General features: G+C 50.6%; 1 protein-coding gene across 1 annotated transcript; it reads right to left on the bottom strand.

Annotated features, from left to right (window-relative positions):
* Positions 1 to 6,546: 6,546 nt before the first annotated feature.
* LOC105470586 (APC down-regulated 1 like) lies at positions 6,547 to 18,871 on the bottom strand. Its single transcript, XM_071078899.1, has 4 exons — positions 18,808 to 18,871; positions 18,110 to 18,248; positions 14,574 to 15,126; positions 6,547 to 9,047 (listed from the first exon to the last, which is right to left on the bottom strand). The coding sequence occupies exons 1-4, from the start codon at positions 18,869 to 18,871 to the stop codon at positions 8,283 to 8,285; spliced, it is 1,521 nt and encodes a 506-aa protein (XP_070935000.1). The 3' UTR covers positions 6,547 to 8,282.
* Positions 18,872 to 21,296: the final 2,425 nt, after the last annotated feature.

Here is a 21,296-nt window from a genome sequence, read left to right as displayed (position 1 = left end):
TGTGTAGGGAAGACAGGAAGCTTTTGAAGTCAAGCCAAGACCCGCTGTTATATTTTAACCCCACCATGCAGTCACATTGTTGGCCCTGAAAGTGCCTCCACACTAAAGAAAATATTCTCCATTAGTAATGAGAAAACCACCCTAGAATATTCCAGCTGATATGTGAGGAAGGGCTGGCAGGCCACGGCTAGGATCCTGTCATGGTCCCACTTTTCCTCCTGTTTCCCAGAAGCTCAGACTCCCGAATGCTCTGTTCTCCCATGAGTGGGCCTGGCTGCCCCGCTCAGCCCTCTGTGCTCCACCACTCTCGCCTCCCAGAGCATTCGAAACCTCTCTTAACAGAGTCTGCCCTTTACTGGATTGAAAGCAATTTGAGGGGAAGTTCAAGGTTTTTGTTGTTGTTGGGTTTGGTTTTGTGGTGGTCTCATTTTTTTTTTTTATACCAAAGTATTTTGTGTGCATAATATAAAAAGCCAAACAGCTATAACAGGCTCATAGTGAAAAGCAGCAGGCCCATATCGCCCGGGGCTGCCTCTTCCCATAGGTAGCCAGTTGAGCACATTGAACTGTTTCTTCTGATATTAACATCTACATTTCCTAATAATGTGGTTATATTACTTTTTCTTGATTTTTCACTTCTATATATTATCTGTTTATTTCCTCCTAAGGAAGAGAGGGATTTAGCTCTAATAATCTTTCTCCCAACCACATCCCAAGCATAGATTTCCTTCTCTCTCCCTCTCAGTCATGTTATAATTTTTGGCTACATCAGTATACTTTTGCATGATTAAGACTACTGAGATATTGTTTACAGCTGTACCTTGGATGTGCTATGCTTCTATTTCCCTTTTATTTGTAATCCTTTGTTTTGCCGGAGTTACTAAATCTTAGTGTTTTGTTTGCTTAGCTTCCAATATATCTGTCACCTATTTAGCCCAGACCCTGATAGAAGTGTAAATCTCCTCAGCACAATCACAACACCTCAGGCAATCTGATTTTTCTGGTTTTCTTAGATCACTCCTGGAGCTCTCTGTTTTCCTGCTCCTCTCTGGACTGACTGCTATCTAAGCCTACTGCACAGCTCTCATTCCAGGGCCTTCACTCACTCTCATCTTCAGAACTCCTTTTGCACTCTTCTGGATTGGATCCCTTCTTTTCTGGATTTCTAGCTTCCTCTCTTTTGTTTTACTACCTCATTTTGGGGGAGCACATCCTTTAGCAGGTCTCTGAGCAAGGAGTATGTGGGACATAATTTTGTTGAGAACTTTACATGTCTGAAAATGTCCCATTCTGCTCTCCCACTTGATTGATAGTTGTACAGGGTATAAAACACAAGGTTTAAATCATTCTGAGGATTTTGGAAGCATTGTACCACCGATTTCCAGCCTCTAGTGTTGCCTTTAAGAAATCAAGCGCCTGGCCATCAGAGAAATGCAAATCAAAACCACAATGAGATACCATCTCACACCAGTTAGAATGGCAATCATTAAAAAGTCAGGAAACAACAGGTGCTGGGGAGGATGTGGAGAAATAGGAACACTTTTACACTGTTGGTGGGATTGTAAACTAGTTCAACCATTATGGAAAACAGTATGGCGATTCCTCAAGGATCTAGAACTAGAAGTACCATATGACCCAGCCATCCCATTACTGGGTATATACCCAAAGGATTATAAATCATGCTGCTATAAAGACACATGCACACGTATGTTTATTGCGGCACTATTCACAATAGCAAAGACTTGGAATCAACCCAGATGTCCATCAGTGACAGACTGGATTAAGAAAATGTGGCACATATACACCATGGAATACTATGCAGCCATAAAAAAGGATGAGTTTGTGTTCTTTGTAGGGACATGGATGCAGCTGGAAACCATCATTCTCAGCAAACTATCACAAGAACAGAAAACCAAACACCGCATGTTCTCACTCATAGGTGGGAACTGAACAATGAGATCACTTGGACTCGGGAAGGGAACATCATACACCAGGGCCTATCATGGGGAGGGGGGAGGGGGAAGGGATTGCATTGGGAGTTATACCCGATGTAAATGACGAGTTGATGGGTGCAGCACGCCAACATGGCACAAGTATACATATGTAACAAACCTACACGTTATTCACATGTACCCTAGAACTTAAAGTATAATAAAAAAAAAAAAAATGAAAGAAATCAAGCACCATTCTAATTCCTGATTCTTCTTTTATTTCTGGGAACATTCTTCAACTTTTATTTCCAGCCTTTTTATTTTTTTCTGCTAACATATTTATAATTTTCAAGACATCTTTCTTTTCCAGTTATTCTTTGTTACAGCAACCTGCTGCAAGATGTATGTATGTTTTTTTTTCACTGAGGATATTATAGCCCTTTATTGCTTTGTTCTTTTTTTTTGTTGTTCTGTATTTTTTGCATGTTGTTCCACTGGAGACCAGAAGTGTTTTGTAATTCAGATTTGTTTTTGGATTTTCAGATATTTACATTATACTTCCCAGTTAAACATTCCTAATTTGAAAATCCAAAATTCAAAATGCTTCAATGAGCATTTCCTTTGAGTATTGTGTCACCACTCATAAAAGGTTGTGGATTTTGGAGCATTTTGGATCTTGAATTTTCATACTGGGGATACTTAACCTGTATCTAAATTTTTAGCATGATACTCTACCCTGGGCTGTTGCTAAGTCCAAAGATTTTCGGGTTAAACTTTTGGTTTCTTACAGTGGTTAGGGATGGGATCTAGGAGTAGAATTCCTTTTACAGACTTGTAAAACATTTCAAAGATTCCTCCTGTTTTTAGCCCTACTGTGCTGTTGGTTTCTGCCATGCCTAGGGCCACCATTTCCTTAGCCTTAGGGGGGATTCATGGCACAAGTGGACTTGCTTCTGAGCTGCGCCCCTCGACCAACCTGCTTTTCACCTTCTGTGATCTCCCGCCAGTGATAAATTACCCATCAGCTTTCCAGATCCCAGAATCGTGCTGACATCTCCTGTTGGCTATGTTCTTTCTTACTTTTCTGTTTATTCATGTGATCTTGTGCCCTTTAATTCTTTCCCATAATTTGTTGGGACTTCAGAAGGAAGTGGAGCTAAAGGTAGGTGTCTGCCTGCCCCACCTTCGCTGGAAGTCTGGAAGGCCTTCCTTCTAAGACACCCAGCATAGCACCTGGCACATGATGGGTGCTCAGCAAATGTCTGAGTCTTTTTACTAAACAGGCAGTTGATTTCACCAGAAGGAGTGACCACCTAAGTTTTGGTAATTTTTTTTCTCCTGAGGGATTAAAAACAGTGTCAAATGCAGGAGTGAGAGCAGTAGGTTATCAATAACCCCTAGGAAATACATACTATATCACAGGACAAAGACCTATCCTCACTAAGAGTTTGTTTTGTTTTGTTTTGAGACAGAGTCTTGCTGTCACCCAGGCCGGAGTGCGGTGGTGTAATCTCGGCTCACTGCAAGCTCCGCCTCCTGGTTCAAGTGTTTCTCCTGCCTCAGCCTCCCGAATAACTGGGACTACAGGCGCGTGCCACCACGCCTGGCTAATTTTTTGTATTTTTAGTAGAGACGGGGTTTCACCGTGTTAGCCAGGATAGTCTCGATCTCCTGACCTCGTGATCTGCCCGCCTCAGCCTCCCAAAGTTATGAGATTACAGGCATGAGCCACCGTGCCCAGCTTTTTCTTTTTTTCTTTTCTTTTTCTTTTCTTTTTTTTTTTGCCATTTCTCTCAAAATACGTTATTGATTCCATTTGAATCACTTACTATTTTGGGTCTTCCTGTAACTGGTGTTGGGGCTGGTTGGCTTCAGGAACTATCAGGTTTCAGCTCATTTTATTGATAAAGAAACTGAAGCTGGCAGGGTGGGGGGTGGGGGAGATAGAGGCTCCAAAACTAAGAAACGGAAGTCTTGGGTACCTGTGTGAGGCTGAGGCTCTCCCAGTCTCCCTGGCCTTTGAGAAGCTTGAGATGGAGAAGCTTGAGATGGAGAAGCTTGAGATGGAGAAGCTTGAGATGGAGTCTCAAGGCACCTCTCACCAGGCCCTGTGGCCTCCTATTCGGGGATAGCAGTGGTCTTTAATGCTATTCTAGAAATATCCTGGCTAGTAGAAAACAGATGTCCTCAAGTTCACAGGCCTTGGTTCTGCTCTGCCCACCTGATTAGAAAAAAAGTCAGCAACATCAAAATTCCAAGCCAGTATAGTGTGTGGGTGTCATCCTGCTGCTTGAATTCAGAGTCTCCAACCAGGTCTTGGAACATGTATTCTTTTAACTGGTATTTATTTACCTCCTACTATGTGCCCGGCACCATTCTAACACTGGGGATCCACGGAGAACGAGACAGACAAGGACCCTGCTGGCACAGAGCTCATGCTAGAGGAGAGGGGCTAACAATAGGTGAAAACCAACAACCAGGAATTTTTTCAGATTTTGGCTACTGACAAATGCTGTGATGAAGTGACTGTGCTGTGGTGGACGCTATCTTTAGGGTAGTCAGGGGTGAGGTGGGCAGAGCCTTCCAGGCGAGGGAGAGCTGGAGCCAAGACCTTGAGAGGCACCAGGTTCCATGGGACTGCAGGAGAGCAAGGAGGCCACTGTGGCCGAAATGGAAGGTGGAGGTGCCAAGTGGGCAGGAGGAGGGTCTGCCTGGAAGCTTGGAAGGGTGGTTTTGGGGAATGTCGACAGGTCATTTGTGTTCATGCTGACATCCATTTAAGGGGGGTTGTGTGTGTGAGAAGGAGCAGGCTTTCAGTCTCTCAGAACCATCAGGAGCAGACTGGAGGCTGCACGCTACTGTTCAAGTCCCCTCTTGAAGTGGGAACAGCTCTTCCCTGCTTGGCTCCAGTCTGCAATGCTAATGGGTATGAATCAGCCCCGACCAGGCCCTGATGCAGTGCTCCATTCTGCGTCAGAAAGCTCTAGCCCCTCATGCCTGAGTCACCTGTGCCCCAGGAGAGGATGCACAGACCAGGGCCACGTGCTGGCGGGCCTGCGTCACCAAGCCACACGCTGCTGCTCAGCCCGGTGGCACCGCTGGGAGATTAAAAACATGGGCTTAGTGAAAGGCAAAGAGCTTCTTATGATAACCAGCATCTGTTAGTTAATGGACCTCTGAGAGCTGTATACAATTTCAACTTTTTATTAAGGGAAAAAAGCTCATTTGCTCTCCTGGGAGTTGCACAATGAAATTATCAACTGCATGGGCTTCCCACCCACCCCTCACCTTTCAGCGTGACTGAACATGCAATGGAGAACATTAATTTTATTTGGAAATAGGACTCTGGGCTTTCCTCCCCCTCTGTGGATGAGAGCGCTCTCACGTTTTATGTGAAGGGCAGAGACTTAAGGGGCAGGAGCAAAGGGCTGGAAGGAAGGCTTGGTGCCCATGGGCCTCTGGCCCTGTCGCCAGGGAGTCTCAGCCCCTCAGCCTCTGAAACGACCCCTTCCTTTATCAGCCCAGAGTCTTGGAAGCCCTGACCCTCTGCCTGGGAGAAAAGGGATGGTTGCCCCTTCTTCAGCCTTCGTAGCTCCAAGCAGCATCACCTGCCCCCAAACTAACAAGCCCCAGCGAGCAGAGAGCAACTAAGTCCAACTGAGGGGATCCAGGAAGCTGCTGTCCTGCTCAACACACTCCTTTTCATTAGGGATGGCTCACGCCACGTCCCACGAAGCAACACTAAATTGCCTTCCCCAAATAAAATCAAGGAATCCCATTCCCTCCAAGAGTCAGGAGGACACCCCAAGCCCGCGGGCTGTGAGACAGAGTCCTGGATCTCAGGCTCTGGAGCCCAGCCACTTCTCCTCTCTGTGCTTCAGTGTCCTCGCGTGCAAGACACAGAGACTCACAGCCCTCTCACTGACTCAGCTGGGTCTCCCGAGGGTCACTGAATCTGGTAGATGGAGGTGGCCCATTCACAGGTCTCAGTGTGAGGCTTCACAGCGATGACCAACATTTGCTGAGTCTGCCATATTCATTGAAGGTCTTTCTACCATGCACCAGGCACGCTGGACCCTTCTGGAAAGATTGCAGGCAGTGAGTCAGAGCCGAGTTGTTTTCGTTGGAGCTTACATTCTAGGCAAATAAGGTCATTTCTGACAGTGATCAGTTTTTATGATAAAGAACATGCACCTGTGATGCAATGGATTGACAGAAGGACCGGGGAAGAAGTGGGGCTGCTCTTTGGGATGCGCATGGTGACACCTTCAGGAGGTGACATCTGGTCCGAGACTTGATTGAAAACAAAGTGCTAAGCTTCTGAAGGTCTGGGGAAGAGACGCTAGGCAGAAGTCAGGGCTTGTGCAAAGGCCCCAAGGCAGCAACAGCTCCTGTGATCCAAGAAACAGAAAGAAGGCCAGTGTGGCCAGGGCATGGGGAGGCGTGGCTGAGCCTTGCAGGCAACAGTGAGCCAGAAGTCAGGCTTTTATTCTGAGTGCAGTGGAAGCCCCTGGGGGGTTTTCAGCAGGGCAGGCAGTGACATGAGAGCAGAACTGAGAGAGCTGGGGTTTACCTCCACTGGTTTTATCTCTTTCACACATTCTCTGGAGGACATTCTGCTTCCTTTCTTTAGAACCATAATTCCCTTGGTTGACTTTAATAACCAGCAAGAGCATTTTTCAGGCTGTTTAATTTTATTAAAAGGTTTAAATTTGATGATAAATGGTGGCATGATTGCTTCAAGTCTCGGATACAAGACCTGCTCAGCCGTGGACACATCATCGACACCCACCGCCGTCCCCACCCCCCAACCCCGATGTAGTCTGAAACTGTAAATAATGTAATTATTTCTTGTACTTTGGTAAATATGCCAGGAACACTGGTAGCTGTCTGAGACCTACAGAGAATGCTAACTTGATGGGCTTTTTTTTTTTTTTTAAAGAAGAAGAATGGGTAATAAGTGGGAGCAATTTCAGCAGGCTGATTGGACCCCACACAATCTCAAGCAGGACGAGGGCTTCCCTCTGAAAGCATCATTAACCTCACAGACAATTGTTCAAAATCTGTGATAAGAGCTAGAGATAGAGATCAGGAGGAGGAAGGAGGGGGTGAGTCATCAGCCCCCAGTCCTGAAAACTCTCGGGCCCACCAGGAGGCCAGTTAATTTCAGTGTACAGATGAGGCCCTGGGAATTCGGGTAGAGTCCCTGGAGAGGCACAGCCTGTTCCCACCATGATGACAGTCCTCTCTGAGCAGAGGACACCAATATATTAGGATCATGGCAAGGAGGCTGGGCAAGGTGGAGCTGTCCAGATGTCGCCATGTAGCCTGGCGACCCCGACTTCTCCCTAGGGTGGACCCAAAGATACACATTCGGAGATTTCGTTTGTCAGGCAAGCACAGGAAATCTTGGCAACCGAGCATGGCTGGGCAGGGCGAATTGCAGAGCATGTTAGTGTTATGGCGGTCATTACTATTAACTACTTTCAGAAGGCTGGAAACGCTGCTCCCCTCCAAAGACCTGCCCCCAGCAGCCAGCCTGGTGCACACTGGCATTCGCTTGGGCTAGGGAGGCTTGGAGGCTGCAGCCTGCTCTGGGGAGGCCACACTTCTCAGCTCAGATGGAGTCCTCTTCATTTGTATGCTGGCCCGGGAAAACTGGATTTATCCACACGCAGTATTGGCAGCTTGAGGTCTGACTCACAGAAGCACAGGCAGATGCAGACGAATGCCAGCAGTCAGGATTCAGGAAAGCTGAGCTGCCTCTGAAGACACAAGCCCTTCGCCAGAAAGCTGAGAAGCACTGAAAGCCCGAAGTGGCATCTTTAATTCATGGCACCACTTAGAGATCGTATTGCTAAATTCGAATTAATAATCTTTAAACAACAACCTACAGACATGGCAGAGCAGTAGGCCTTGTCCCTAGGCAGAACCTCAGGGTCTCCTCTTGCTCCCATCTTGGAATCCCAAGGGTCAGGATGGGAAGAACGGGGAGCAGCGTGGGATGGGGGGGTTCCATGTGGCCACCTGACTGCACCTGTTGGCGGGCTGCCAAGGATAAGGAAAGTAGAAAAATTGGGAGTGATCTTTAGAAACTCACATAGCAATGAACATCACTGCCGCGTCCAAGTGCGTGACTGGGACGTGGGCTGTGGGATGTGGTATAGGCTTTGCAGGTGTTAAGCTCATGCCCTGAGCCACATGGAATGCAGGCAGAGTTTGGAAGCAGTGGGGCTGTGCATCCATCCATGACAGAGCAGAGGAGAATGGTTCCTTCCCTACAGTTTCCAGGAGGGAGTCTGAAGAGTTGAATGGGTGTCCAGAGCCACCATCCTGATGTCAAGTCCAATGTCATAGCCAGTAGAGGAAAGCCAGCCCTAGAACTAGGGGCAGAAGTGGGAGGGGGGCTACGCGAAGACCCCCTGTGCTGGGGTGCTTCTGCAGCAATGGTCGGTGCTGCGGGGGCCTGGAGAAGTCGGGGGCTTCTCCCCGACAGAGCACCAGGGGTGCTTGGTAGGAGGTGGGGCGTTTCTCTGGGGTATCGGGACTTGACCCATCAGTGGGCCTTTGTCCGATGAAGAGCAGGCTTTGCCCGAGGGGGTCTTGCTCCATCTTGAAAAGCTCGTACTCCACGTGTGGGAGCCGGATGCCCAGCGGCAGGCAGCCATTGGTGGCTGTGACATCCCGCTCAGTGCCCACGGACCAGGCCCCCGCACCCCCACAGCTGCGTGGCTCAGAGAAGTTAAGCATGGCCGTGGTGACCTGGTCCATGGGGGTTACATGGGCCCGTGTAACCTCGAACACCAGCTCGGTGCCGCCGCGGACCCTGGTGGACGGCGTGCCCCTGGTGTATCGGCCGGCGGCATACACGGTGAAGGTGGGCTGCTGGCAGGCTGGGTCTGAGAAGTGATGGTAATACCCTTCCCAGGAGCGGCTGTGCCCGTGGAAAGTGAAGAGCCGGGTGAGGAACAGGACCGCTGGGCGCACCTCACATCCCGAGCTGACCCACCAGCCGCCCAGGCGCAGGGGCAGGGCCAGAGGGGGCGGCAGCACGGGCGGGTGGTGCACATCAGAGCGGGCAATGAGGCCACAGGCTGGGCACGGCCGCACGTGGTGCTGGCGAAAGACAAACAGAAAAACGGTGGTTGTCCCACAGGGAGAAGTTGGGGTGCAGCCTGGAAAGGAACCCCAGCTCTGTAGGGGTGAAAAGGCAGAGTGAGTTGCGGCCTGTCCCTCCCTCCTCTCTCTCTCACTCCCTGCCTTCAGTCAGGACGGCCTTTTTGCTTCAGTCAGGAGGGCCTCCTTGATGGAGGTCAGCCCCTGTATCCTCGGGCCTTGGGTCTCCTGCTGTCTGAACTCCCCGCCAGCTCCTTCTTACTAGGTCTCTGCTGGGCACCAGAGAGAGCTTTCCCGAATGCCCCATGTAAGGTGGGGCTCAGGGCTGGCACACCACCCTCTTTTATCTTCCTCATTCCACCCCCTGAGACTCTCTTCTCTCTATCCCTCGCCCCTCATCAAACTGGAAGGCATTATGCCTTACAGTCCTAAAACGCCCTAGAAAGCGCGAACTGCCTCTGCGGCTACCCCATCCCCACAGCACAGGGCTTGGCTCGCAGCAAGCACACATTTGTTGCATGAATAAATGAGAAATGAATGGAAGCACAGGTGGCCTTCGTCTTGGGACCTGACAGAAGTTGTCCTTGCTCAAGCCCAGTGTGCTTGGTCCTGGAATTTGACCGTGAAAGTTGATCTTTTTTCTAGCTCACTCTTCTAGGTGTTTCCGAAGTGCCAGGAACTATGCTAAGCACTTCCCGGGCAACTGGTACGTGTTATAGCTGAGGGAGCTGAGACCCAGAGGACCGGCTGGACTTCCCAGGTTGTCCGGCCTGGAAGTGGCAGAGACCAGCTGAAATGCAGCCTGGCTTGCACCCGGCTGTCTGAGCTCCCACTCTCCTGTGCTCATAGCAGGTTACATCTTCCCTACAGGTAGAGAATAGAGGATTTTTGTCTTTAGAAATCTCACAGTGGAAGGTGCACATCATTTGCTCTACCTACCCCATGGAAAGTGAATATGGCAACAAGGATCAAAAGCCATCAAAACATGTCTGAGCCGAGCGTGGTGGCTCACACCTATAATCCCAGCACTTTGGGAGGCTGAGGTGGGCACATCACTTGAGATCAGGAGTTCAAGACCAGCCTGGCCAACACGGTGAAAACCCATCTCTACCAGAAATACAAAAATTAGCCAGGTGTGGCAGCACATGCCTGTAATCCCAGCGACTCGGGAGGCTGAGGCAGGAGAATAGCTTGAACCCGGGAGGTGGAAGTTGCAGTGAGCCAAGATCACACCACTGTACTCCAGCCTGGGGGACAGAGCAAGACAACATCTAAAAAAAAAAAAAAAAAAAAAAAATAGGCCGGGTGCAGTGGCTCACGCCTGTCATCCCAGCACTTTGGGAAGCCAAGGCAGATAGATCAATGGATCATGAGATCAGGAGATCAAGAGCATCCTGGCCAACATGGTGAAATGCCGTCTCTACAAAAAATACAAAAATTAGCCAGGTGTGGTGGTGCACGTCTGTGATCCCAGCTACTTGGGAGACTGATGTAGAATTGCTTGAATCTGGGAGGCAGAGGCTGTAGTGAGCTGAGATTGTGCCACTGCACTCCAGCCTGAGTGACAGATCAAGACTCCATCTCACAAAAAAATAAAAAATAAAAAATTATGTCTTTGGAAGCCCATTGCTTAAGTCTGTGCGAAGGAGATAATTGAAATCTCGTGAAGAGCTGTGGCTCAAAGATGTTCATTCTCATGTTATTTGTTATAGGGAAAACCGACCACACTTAGGTCTTCAGGTGCTGCCACACCCTCACTTGTCCCAGGCTATGAGTTGATTTTCCTCCATCTTTGCCTGTATTTACAGTTGTCCCTGCCTTACAAACTCTCGTGAGCTGCGTTTACCATAAAACACGTTAACAGGAAACAGATGCTAAACTAAATTGCGTGGGAGTAGTCTGCGTTTTGGAGTGAAAAGGCTCAGCAGACACTAAAAAGGAATGCGATACAGACTTCTTCCTTCTTTCTCCCTCTCCTTCCCCTTCTCCTATTTTATTTCTAAAAAAGCAGCTGCTGCCCAGACTTGAGGCCAGAGCACCGTTCTGGAAGGTAAATGGCCTTGGAACTTGTCAAAGCTGATGTGGGAACAAGCAAACATCTCCTGCTGTTGCCATTCCAGAAGGAAACTTAGAGTTGCAGTCCAGCCAGGACAGGCACAGGAAGGGGGCGTTTTGAAGGCCCAGCTGGGAAATTAGCTCCAATATATTTTTTCTTGCAAAACTCCCAAGATTTCCATGTAGCACTGCTGAGTTCCATACAGTACTGAGTGAGTTTCATGCCAGACAAGTAACATTTAGAAGTTCTGGCTTAGAAAGAAAATATTGGATGATTGATAACAGTGTTTTTTTTTTTTGGGGGGGGGGTGTCATTTTATAAGCTGTTATTTTTTATTTCTATAATGAACCTTAAGTTTCCTTGATTTATATAACATTGGAGACCATATTGGTTTTGGTTATGGGGATTTTGGCCCAGAGAGCTTGATGGTTCTCTGAAATGCTAGCAAATGGCTGCAAAAATGTTTGTGACAGGAGCAAGCAAGCTTGATAGTTAGCTGGAGTGTTGGTGATGGGGATGCCGGCTGATGGGAGTTGGCTCTATGTCACACTAATGTATATTGAGAGGACGTAATGCATTACAGCAAAATAATCCCAGAGCTCTCCTTACCCACCACAAAGGACAAACAAACAAAAGATATTCTCTGCAGATAGGACGTTTGGGGATGCTGGTTAGTAATTTGGGGCAAGCAGTTTTCTGCAGAGCAGAAGCAAATTGAGAACCAGCAAACGTTTAAGGTGAAAGAGGGGTGAGAAAAGGCATTTCCTTCTCTGGTGCTTTTGAAGGTGGTGAGACAAGGTTCCCGGCTCCATGGGGATTCTTCCAGGCACCTTTCTGCAGAGGTCTGAAGTCTCCTGCGTTAGTAAACAAGGCCCCCGGCAGGCAGAATTCACACTTGTACAGAAACCAAACTCTTACTCATTTAAGCCCGTTACATAAAGTTATTTCTCAAACACTGCATAACAGTTTCTAATTAACCCCCAGAGGTGACACCAGGCTCAGATAATTTTGGTCCGGTGTTGGCTGATTGATTAGGATTCTCTATCCAGGCAATGAATTTGGGGATCCAATTGGTTTTAAATTAACTTCTAAAAATGTTCATGTTTACCATCTGGTTTGGGTCGTGGGCAGGGCGTGGGCCCCAGAGAGCGTAAGGCAACAACTGATTCATTTCTTAGGGGTTTCTCTGCAGCAGTTCCTTCTTTGAAATTATCTGTCTTTTCTCTTTCTTTTTTCTTTTTTTTTTTTTTTTCCCAAGGAGAGGAGCCACTGGTGAGCAGACCTTTAATTTAATGTCTGTACATCTGGCACTGTTCATCTCTGCATTCATTTCTATGTGTTTTGCTTCTCAATCACATTTCAGGCTGGATTGGCCACCCGGGTTAGCCAGGCAGCAGGGAGGGCAGGGACAGCCATGGCCCCAGAGTCCTGCCTGGGGACGCATGAAATTGTCAGCCTCCGCAGCCCCCGGGGATCTGTCCTCTCTGCATTCAGAGCAGTTTCCCCTCCTAATGAGGTGGTGGCGGCCAGTAATCAACTCACCACTAGCGCCTTCTCTGAACTAAGTAGGATTAACGCCACACCAGCCTAGAACATTGGTTGCCAAAAAGGGAATAATTTCGAGGTCATAAAAAGAACTCTGAGGCTGATTTTCTGATTATGAGAACTTCGTGTCATGTTCCTCCTCTGCTACTGAGATCCTCAGTTTGGAGAAGGGGAGGGGGAGGGGGAGGGGGAGGAAGGCAGGCTTCCGGTCTGTCTCATCCACAGTGCTCCCACATTGGGGCAGTGACAAGTGGCTGCTGCCAGGGGTGAGAAGTTGCCTCATCTGGTTTAGTTCCTTGAATGTCTAGTACACAGTAGGCAACAAATACATGCTGAATGATGTGAAGGTGGCCTAAGAGCTCCAAGAGGACTTCATGGGGATGCTGAACCCATCCATCCATCCACACCCATTCATCCATCCTCCCTCCATCTGCTCATCTGTGCACTCAAGAAATACTCATTGGGTGCCTTGTACAGAGGTTTTTCACCTGGAATGCTAACCTCAACTTCATTTTCACTAACCTTTCACTAATAAAAGTTAACATTTCTTCTCATTGTAAATGGAGGCAACGCGCCCCAGTAGCGTCAGCAGAACCTCTGACTTTGTATGACGCTAACAGCGTTGCAGGTACTGGAAACATGGTTTGCAGTCATCCCTGCTTTGAAATGAGGGCAAATAAAGATTTCACATTTATCGTTTTTCTATATCACAAATTAATACTTTAAAACTTGGGTAACTATTTTAATAGAACCGGTTTTCATTTAAATCCCATGTATTTTCTCTTATGCTTTTAAAAACAGATTTTCTGAAGAGGGGTCCTTAGGCCTCACCAGCCACCAGAGGGTTCTCTGACACTGGGAAGGTCCTAGGTCCACACCCTTGTAGGAGCCAGGCTCTGAGCTATGTGCCAGGAGCCATTATACAGTAAAGTTATGTTTCTTTCTGCCTGTTTGCTCACCTGGCAAAAAAAAAAAAAAAAAGTGTGTGTGTGGGGTGCTACTAGATCTTCCCCAAATTAGGATGGTATGCGGGCCATGGCTTCATCTAAAATCTAGGTTAATCAGCTTAAATGAAATTCGTGCTGGAGTCAAGGGGGAGCATGTCAAAGACAGGGCGGTTTCCTTTAGACTGCAGCCTCCCCACAGCCCGGACGGCTTGCTGGAAATGCAGAACCCCGGGCTCCCTCCAGACCTGACGGATCCCTTTCGGCCTTCTCACAAGAAGCCCAGGCCACGTGTCTTCGCCGTCTGGTTTGGGAGTGGGTGGGAGTGGCGCCCCAGTGGCTGTGCGGCTAGGTCGGTGTGAGGCTCGCACTGAGATTTCAAGGGACCGGCATCTGGGCTGGTGTGCGCAGCCCCAGCGGCACCCTGGAGGAAAGCTGCCCTCTCCCTAATTCATCCATCCACATTTATTGGTCCTGATCGTGTGCCTGACCCGTCGTGCTAGGTGCCCGCTGTGACCCCACCCTTGTGAAGGACCTAGCGCCAGAGGGAGAGGCAATAAACAAGTCAGCAACGGAGCTTCAGAACGGGCTGAGAGCTGGCAAGGTCACTCGCGGGAAACAGGGAACAGTAGAATGGGAACTGCAGCGATGTTTCAGCCGAGAACCAAGGGAGGGGGACTCCCGCCCAAGCCTCTGTGCCCAGCAGGGGCAGAAACGAGATCCTGCAGTGCCCACGAGGACAGGGGCTGGGGAGGACCAGCGTGGGAAGGCCGACCCGAGGCCCGCCAGCCTTGTAAAGGCTGAAAAAAGATGTCTCCAGCAGCGTGAACAGGGTGCGCAAATGTCCTGAGGCACGTGGACCAGAGTGGGGAGGGGCAGTGATGACAGCCGGACAGCCAGAGCCCTGGGCCGGCCCAGATCTTGCAAAGCTGCGGGGCTGGGCTCCGAGCTCGCCCCCCGAGACCCCCCCTCCCCACTCACCAGTGCGCTCTGCAGCGGGCGCTGGTAGCCGGTGGGCCGGTAGTGCCGCCTCTCGGCCGGGTCGGTGTGGATGTCCCCCAGGTACAGCTCCTCCACCAACCGGGGCGCCGCCCGGGGCTGCGGCTGCAGTCGGCGCTGCACGCGGACCAGGCTGAACTCGTGCATGCTGAGGCCCAGCGCCTCCAGGCAGTCCCCCTGGGCCCGGGCGCTCCGCAGCTCGTACAGCGCCCCGGGCATCCAGGCCCGGGCCGGGGGCAGCCACCGCGCGCAGTCCCGGCCGGCGCGGGTCTGGTTGAGGCGCCCGGAGACGTCGAGCAGGGCCCGGCGGCTGTGGAAGACGATGCCCACCTTGCGCAGGTAGTAGTCGGCCTCGGTGGCTCCCCGGGTGACCCAGGAGGCCCGGCGCAGGCGGACTTTGCCCTTGACGAGCAGCGAGTGGGCAGGCTCTCCGCAGAAGGGGTCCTCGTAGTAGAACTGGTGGGCTCGAAAGAGCCGGCTGGGGTAGAAGGTGTAGGCGCGGGTCAGGAACTCCGGTCCTGGGCGCACCTCGCAGCTGCAGGGGTGGAAGGAGATGGGTTGGGTACGGAGGGAACACCACGCCGCGAGCCCCTCTCTCCTCTGGGCTGGGCTCCGTTCTCCCCCCAATCCCTCTCTTAGGCCTCAGCTCAGGCCTGGGCCCCTCCAACTTCAGTTCCCCTCACTGCTCTCAGTCAGCCACCCTTGGGACTGTGGCTTTGCATTGGATGCCTCATGGCCTCAACACAAGCCTTCTAGTTCATTCTCCTTTCCTTCAATCCGAATTGCCCTACTGGAGGCCCTTTTGCAACCATCTGGGGACCCACAGGCCTGGGAGCTCCGGGATGCCCTGCCTGCTTCCTCCCCCACTGGACTTTGGGCACCTGGCCCAGAGCCGGCCCCGCGCCCTCCGCCGTCCTTGCTGAGTGAATGGAGGGAGGGGAGAGTAGTGATCAGATGTGACGGTGGCCCGTCCTATCTCCCCCTTCTCTAGGCTCACTGCCCTGACCAGGTCTCATCCTTGCCTGTGACAGGGCTTGTAGGTATAAACCAGGAGTCGGCAAACTTTTTCTGTAAAGGGCTGGGTAATAAATATTTTTATTTTTGTGGGCTGGGTGGCTTCTGCCGCAACTACTCAAAGTTGCCATTGTAGAGCTAATGCAGCTATAGATGACATGTACATGGATGGGCATGGTTGTATGCCAATAAAACTTTATTTACAAAATTGGAAAGTGGGCTGAACTTGGCCCCAGACTCCATTTGCTGGTGATGCAAACAGATCCAGGGGAAGGGGTTGGAGGGAGAAGAAAGAGGAATGACTCCTAGACCCATGGTCAGCTCCGGGATGGGGCAGAGGAGGCCTTTGGGACTTCCCACTGAGGGTGCAGGTGGGGTGGACAGTGGATGAAGTCAGGGGGGAAAAAGAGCAGGCACCCTCCTCACGATTTTCCTCTAACCAGGTACCCTCTTGTACTGCTATTTTCTTTCTTTTTTTTTTTTGAGACAGAATCTCACTTTGTCACCCAGGCACTTGGCTGGGTTGCAATCTTGGCTCACTGCAACTTCTGCCTCCTGGGTTCAAGCAATTCTCCTGCCTCAGTCTCCTGAGTAGCTGAAATTACAGGCGTGTACCACCATGCCTGGCTAATTTTTGTATTTTTAGTAGAGACGAGGTTTCATCATGTTGGCCAGGCTGGTTTTGAACTCCTGACCTCAATCAATCTGCCCGTCTCGGCCTCCCAAAGTGCTGGGATTACAGGCGTGATCCAAGCCTATTTTCTTGATATTTTTTGTAGCAGGGCTGTTGGAGCAGAGGAAACATGTTATCACCCAGCAACGAAATAATTCCCTTTTCTTTTCTTCCATCTTTTTGATAATGTTGAGGGGAAATTCTCTGTTCAGAGCTAATGTGTCTTTAGTGCCAACCTCCCTGTTCTCCCAGAGAGAGCAACTCAGAGCCTCGGGTCGGCAACGGATCTAGAGAGGATTTATGTTGTTTTGTTTTCGTTGAATTTAATTTTACAGTTGCCTTTAATTTATGACAAGTGGCTCTGGTCCCCATATCCAGGATAATATTACATTTTCTTTAAAAATAATCACATTACATTGTCAATGTATGCCAGTTATACCTCAATAAAGCTGTAAAAATAAATGAATATATTTTAGTAAATAAAAGCAAGTTGGTTTACAGAAAATGATAAGTAAATACTAGTATAGGTACTTAAAAATAGGAGGGGTGACCATACCCCTGAGGGTCTCAGACAAGGCCTAGAGAGGGGAGATTTGCCTGAGAGGACACAGTAGGTCACACTGGACCGCTCGATGGTTCCCAGGCTCTGGGCCCTTTCCCACTCTTCTCCCAGGAAGCAGCAAGGTCCGTCTGGAGAGCATGGCAGGGAACTTTCAAGGAAGAAAGTTCTAGAAGAAATTTCTTAGAAGAACTGCTCCAAAATGTTACTGTCTTGGGGCAGGAGTGGCCTGCAACCAGTGTCCCCTCTTCCTGCACCCCAGTTCTGTCTGGGTGACCCTGGCGAGTGGATGCCTGGATCCCCCCTGGACTGTGCCGTGGGCGTGGGGACTGCTTGCAGCCTGGCTGAGCCTGCAAATGTGTTCGAAGCGGCCTTGAAGAACTCGCATCCCTTCCTCCACCCAAAGCACTAGCAGATGTTTGGCAGTTGGGAGTTTCTGCCTGACCTCAGGAGGTACAGGAAGGACACCAAGAGGCCAGTCCTTGACCCCAGAATGGGACTGGCCTGGAGGGGATGTTGGGGGAAGGAGGAATGTGCCAGGTGTGGAGGGGGCCACGCTTTTCCCCAATCCCTGCCCCAGGAGTGGGGACTCAGCTGGCTGCTGTAGGGTTTGTGCACCACGGATGAGGACAGAATGCAAAGTCCATTGGCCGCAAAGCAGCAACTGAGCCTCTGAAATGTCGAGTGAGCCTGTCAGGTTAGACAGAATTAGATGGGTGCACCCAGGCTCTCCCTGGCCTGCCACTTCCTACCCCAGGGCCTTTCACCAGCTGCCCCCTCTGCCTGGCTCTTCCCTGGCCCTCTAGATGGCTGATTCCTCTCCTTTTAGCTCTCAGCTGATGTCACCACCTCCAAGAAGCCTCCCCTGATCACTCTCTAAAGAACCCTCCAGGTCCCTTGCTATCACATCCTTGGTTTTATTTCCTGCATTGAAGAGCTTAGTGCAATCTCAAGTTTATACTATTCATTCATGTGTTCAAATGTTAAGGGCACGTCCCACTGCTGACCCCGGGCACTCAGTTCGTAATAGGTTTGTATAATAGGTGCTCAAGGTGTTGAATGGATTTTGTCCATGGACGTGATGCCCAACACAGTCCCTGCCTCCCATTGCAGTCTGGGAGGGGAGGCAAGCATCGCCAGCAGCTTGGCAGATAGCAGGCCTCTTGGATAACTATGTGAATTATGCCTCTTTCAAAGATTGGACACCGAGTCTCAGAGAGGTAGAAGTCTCCGAGCCCATGGGCCCATGGTCAGGATGACCTGAGGTCTTACCCCGTGGAGATCCAAGGTCCATTGAGGCGTGGGGGCAGGATTGCAGTGCTGGGCACTCTATCTGGCAAGGGCAGCTGGCAGCGGGGTTCCCAGCGCAGGCGGCTGCCCCCAGCCTCCCCAGCCGCCAGTGCGGTGTGGGCTGCAAAGCAGACAGACCTGGGTAAGACCCCAGCATGCCCCAAGAACACCCACCCCATCTGCCCTGCCAACCCCACTGTGGCCACAGACAGCCAGGCAGGGCTGTCCCGCACCCTCCATCGCAGCCCTGTCCCCAGGGTGCCCCAGTTCTGGAGAGTGATGCGCTCCCCATATTGAGGATCCTAGAATCAGCCTCCCCAACGCATCTCCTCCTGGGTTCCCAGATGTGATCACCCTGGAATCCAAGCCTCCTGGATGGAGACCGTCCCGGATTCTGGGGCTGGGAGGCCTCTGAGAATTCTACTGCGTGGAGCAGACTCCTAGAAGCCCAGAACTTCCACGGGCTTGCCAGCTGTGACCAGGTGCTGCCCACAGGTGGCGGAAGGACCCACGCTCCTGGACAAAGGGCATTCGGGACTCAGGACTCAAAGTGCTGGGGACAGTGGGGCCCTAGCCCATCCCCAGAGCAGACCACTCCCCTCCACCAAGGAGCCCTGGGGGCTGCTTGGCCTCTCCCAGCACAGAGCAGGTCCCTTGAGGCCACTGGCTTCAGGTCTCACCTGGTGCTGGGTGCCTGCTGTCTACTTGGTGCTCAGTGAACATGTGGCAAGTGAAAGAATGCATGGCCGCTGCAGAGGCCTGGGCCAAGGTCTGAGGACAAACAGTGCAGGCCCTGTCCTCCTTCAGGGCTCCCTAAGCCTGGACACCAGGGGAGGAATTGGGCTCAGGGCAGAAGGTGACTGGAAGATGGACACGGGAAGCAGGCACTGCAGCACAAGCTCCAGATCCTCTGGAGTGACCCCTGGATGAGCTTGGCTGGGCCTGGAGACAAGTCAAGCCCGGGCGTGGGGCTGTTCACGATCTCTTCTTGGGCTGCTCAGAGGTGAGAGTGCCAAGACCTTCAGCTGCTAAAGAGCAGCAGCTCTCCCAGAAACTGTCATCTCCACTCGGGGCTGATGGGCTTGAGATGGCCCAGATGACGGGATGCTGTGGGAAGCTCAGCAGTGAGCAGCGTCCAAATACTGCAGCCCCGGGCTGTGCTCAGGGGCGCCGGCCTGGCCCTGGAGGCCCAGTTCCTGCAGCGAAGCTTCCAAGCATGGCTCTTCCCACCCAGCGTGGGGCTGAGTCTTAGGGCTCCAGGCCAGGGGATGTGGGGGCCTGGCAGGAACTTCAGGAGGCCTTGGGAGGGGTTGGGGGCTGAGTTGAGAAGTGAGCAGATGGCATGTTCTGTCCCTTTCCTGGCCTCGCAGGCAGACCTTCCCAACAGGGGTTCAGAAGAGCTGAGGGCTCCCCACTGCCCCCTCAGAGCTGCTTGACCCCAAACTCTCTGTGCCCTAGGGGTATTTTAGGAAAATGAGGCAGAGTGGATTCCTCAGTTCCCTTGAGGTTGAGGGTTGCATCTGGAGACTTTTGGGGTCCCCAGTGATCAGCTGAGAAGGCAGGAGTGACGCTGATGATGACGAGGGGATGACAGCACCTGTTAACTGGGTGCGAACCCCTTGCACTTCTATACATTATTCCCATCTGATTTTTGCAATAACCCTGCAGTCGGTGTTAGTGTTATCTTCCTCTCATGGGCAGAGAAACAGGCTCAGCTCAGAGATGGGCTTAGCTTCCAAGGGACACGTGCCACCCGGATGTGGCAAAGCCAGGATGTGAGCCCAGGTTGTTGGACTTCAGGTTGTGACGGCCTCACCGGTGCTTGTCTTACATCCCCAGAGAACACAGAAGGGGCTGACTTGGAGGCGGGGTAAAACTCAGGGCAGTCAACAATCATTGGCCGACTGAATAAACGAAGGCATGAGTACAAATGCTGGTGTAGCCCGAGGTCCCTGTTGTAATCTTGGTTCATCCTGCAACTGATTATTGGCTTTAATTAGCGAAATAGGAGAAATGAAAACAAATAGCCACCCAGCCAGGGCCAAGGTGTCACCATACTGACTCATCAGCACTCAGGGCCGCTCTACCAAGTGAATGAAATGCCAGCAGGATCTTGAAAGAGAGAGGCTGTGGTTGTTTTGTCTTAATGTAGCACGTCTAATTTGCAGAAATTTGTTGCAGGACGTTGTAGTGGGTGGGTAGGCACCAAAGTTGGGCCAGGTCCCTATACAGCTCGCCAGAAGCCCGGAGCTGATGGGTGCGCGGCAGCGTCCACATCTCGTGCATTTGGGGGCTTCTGCAAGCTGCGTCGTCAGAAGACATTGGGTTCCCTGGATTCAATTCTGCAGGTTAATTTGAACATCTCCAGTGTCAATGAAACCTGTCCAAAAGTGTTGATTTGGGGGAATGGATGAAAACAGAGCGAGGAAAAGGATCAAAAGGGGTCAGCAATATTTGCCTGGTAGGAAAATCCAGCTTATGTTTCAGAGTGAAATAGTGAAGGGGTCCTGCAAATTATCTTGTCATTGTTTCCACAAAACTTGGGCTCTTGAGGAAGTGTTTTTCTGTTCAAAAGAAAACAAGACTTCTTTTCCCCCCCCTGCACCCTCCCTGAAGTCACTGAGACTAGATGGCCCTTGAAGTGGTGTTTTGTCATGAATCCTCAGATTCTGTGTTTCTGCCGAGTGCATTTTATTTATCTTGTTTTTCTGTGAGGAATTGGGATTTAATTATGTTGGGAGACTCTGAGATACAGCGAAGTGTGGCTGCATTCAGAACATGTACACACAAATGCGAAGCAATGCCGGGCACCTCTTGAGGAGCATCATGTCACCTCTGGGTCATGCATGAAGTCTCAACTTCAAGGTTGCAAAAGCAAAATTGACCAATTATAAATGATTGCATGACATTTTCTCCAACACAGCTCTTGGGGTAGAATGTTGGATTTTCTTTGCTTTCCCTCCACTTCCTCTTTCTCTTCCTCCAAAAAAGTCTTAACTAAAGAAATAACAGCTGAAAGTAGATGGTGCGGTGGATTGAGTTACACAACTTTTTGCAGGGAAGTGATAGACGGAGTTAAATGCATGGACCAAATTGATTTTTATCAACCATGGATTTTTAATTAACAGTGGTGTCCACTTACTGTCATTCATTATTTACTGTTTACCCA

This window comes from Macaca nemestrina, chromosome 15, assembly GCF_043159975.1.
Source record: "Macaca nemestrina isolate mMacNem1 chromosome 15, mMacNem.hap1, whole genome shotgun sequence".
Classification (NCBI taxonomy): Eukaryota; Metazoa; Chordata; class Mammalia; order Primates; family Cercopithecidae; genus Macaca; species Macaca nemestrina.
The sequence above is the reverse complement of the archived record's forward strand: the minus strand, read 5'-3'. Positions and strand labels throughout refer to the sequence as shown.

Coding starts and splice junctions, on each gene's coding strand:
- LOC105470586 (XM_071078899.1), bottom strand. CDS start 18,871: ATGCATTCTTTCACTTGCCACATGTTCACTGAGCACCAAGTAGACAGC. Junction 15,127..18,109: donor GGACCTTGGATCTCCACGGG/GTAAGACCTCAG, acceptor CCACCCCTGCAG/CTGCGAGGTGCGCCCAGGAC. Junction 9,048..14,573: donor GCCCGCTGCAGAGCGCACTG/GTGAGTGGGGAG, acceptor GTCTTTCGCCAG/CACCACGTGCGGCCGTGCCC.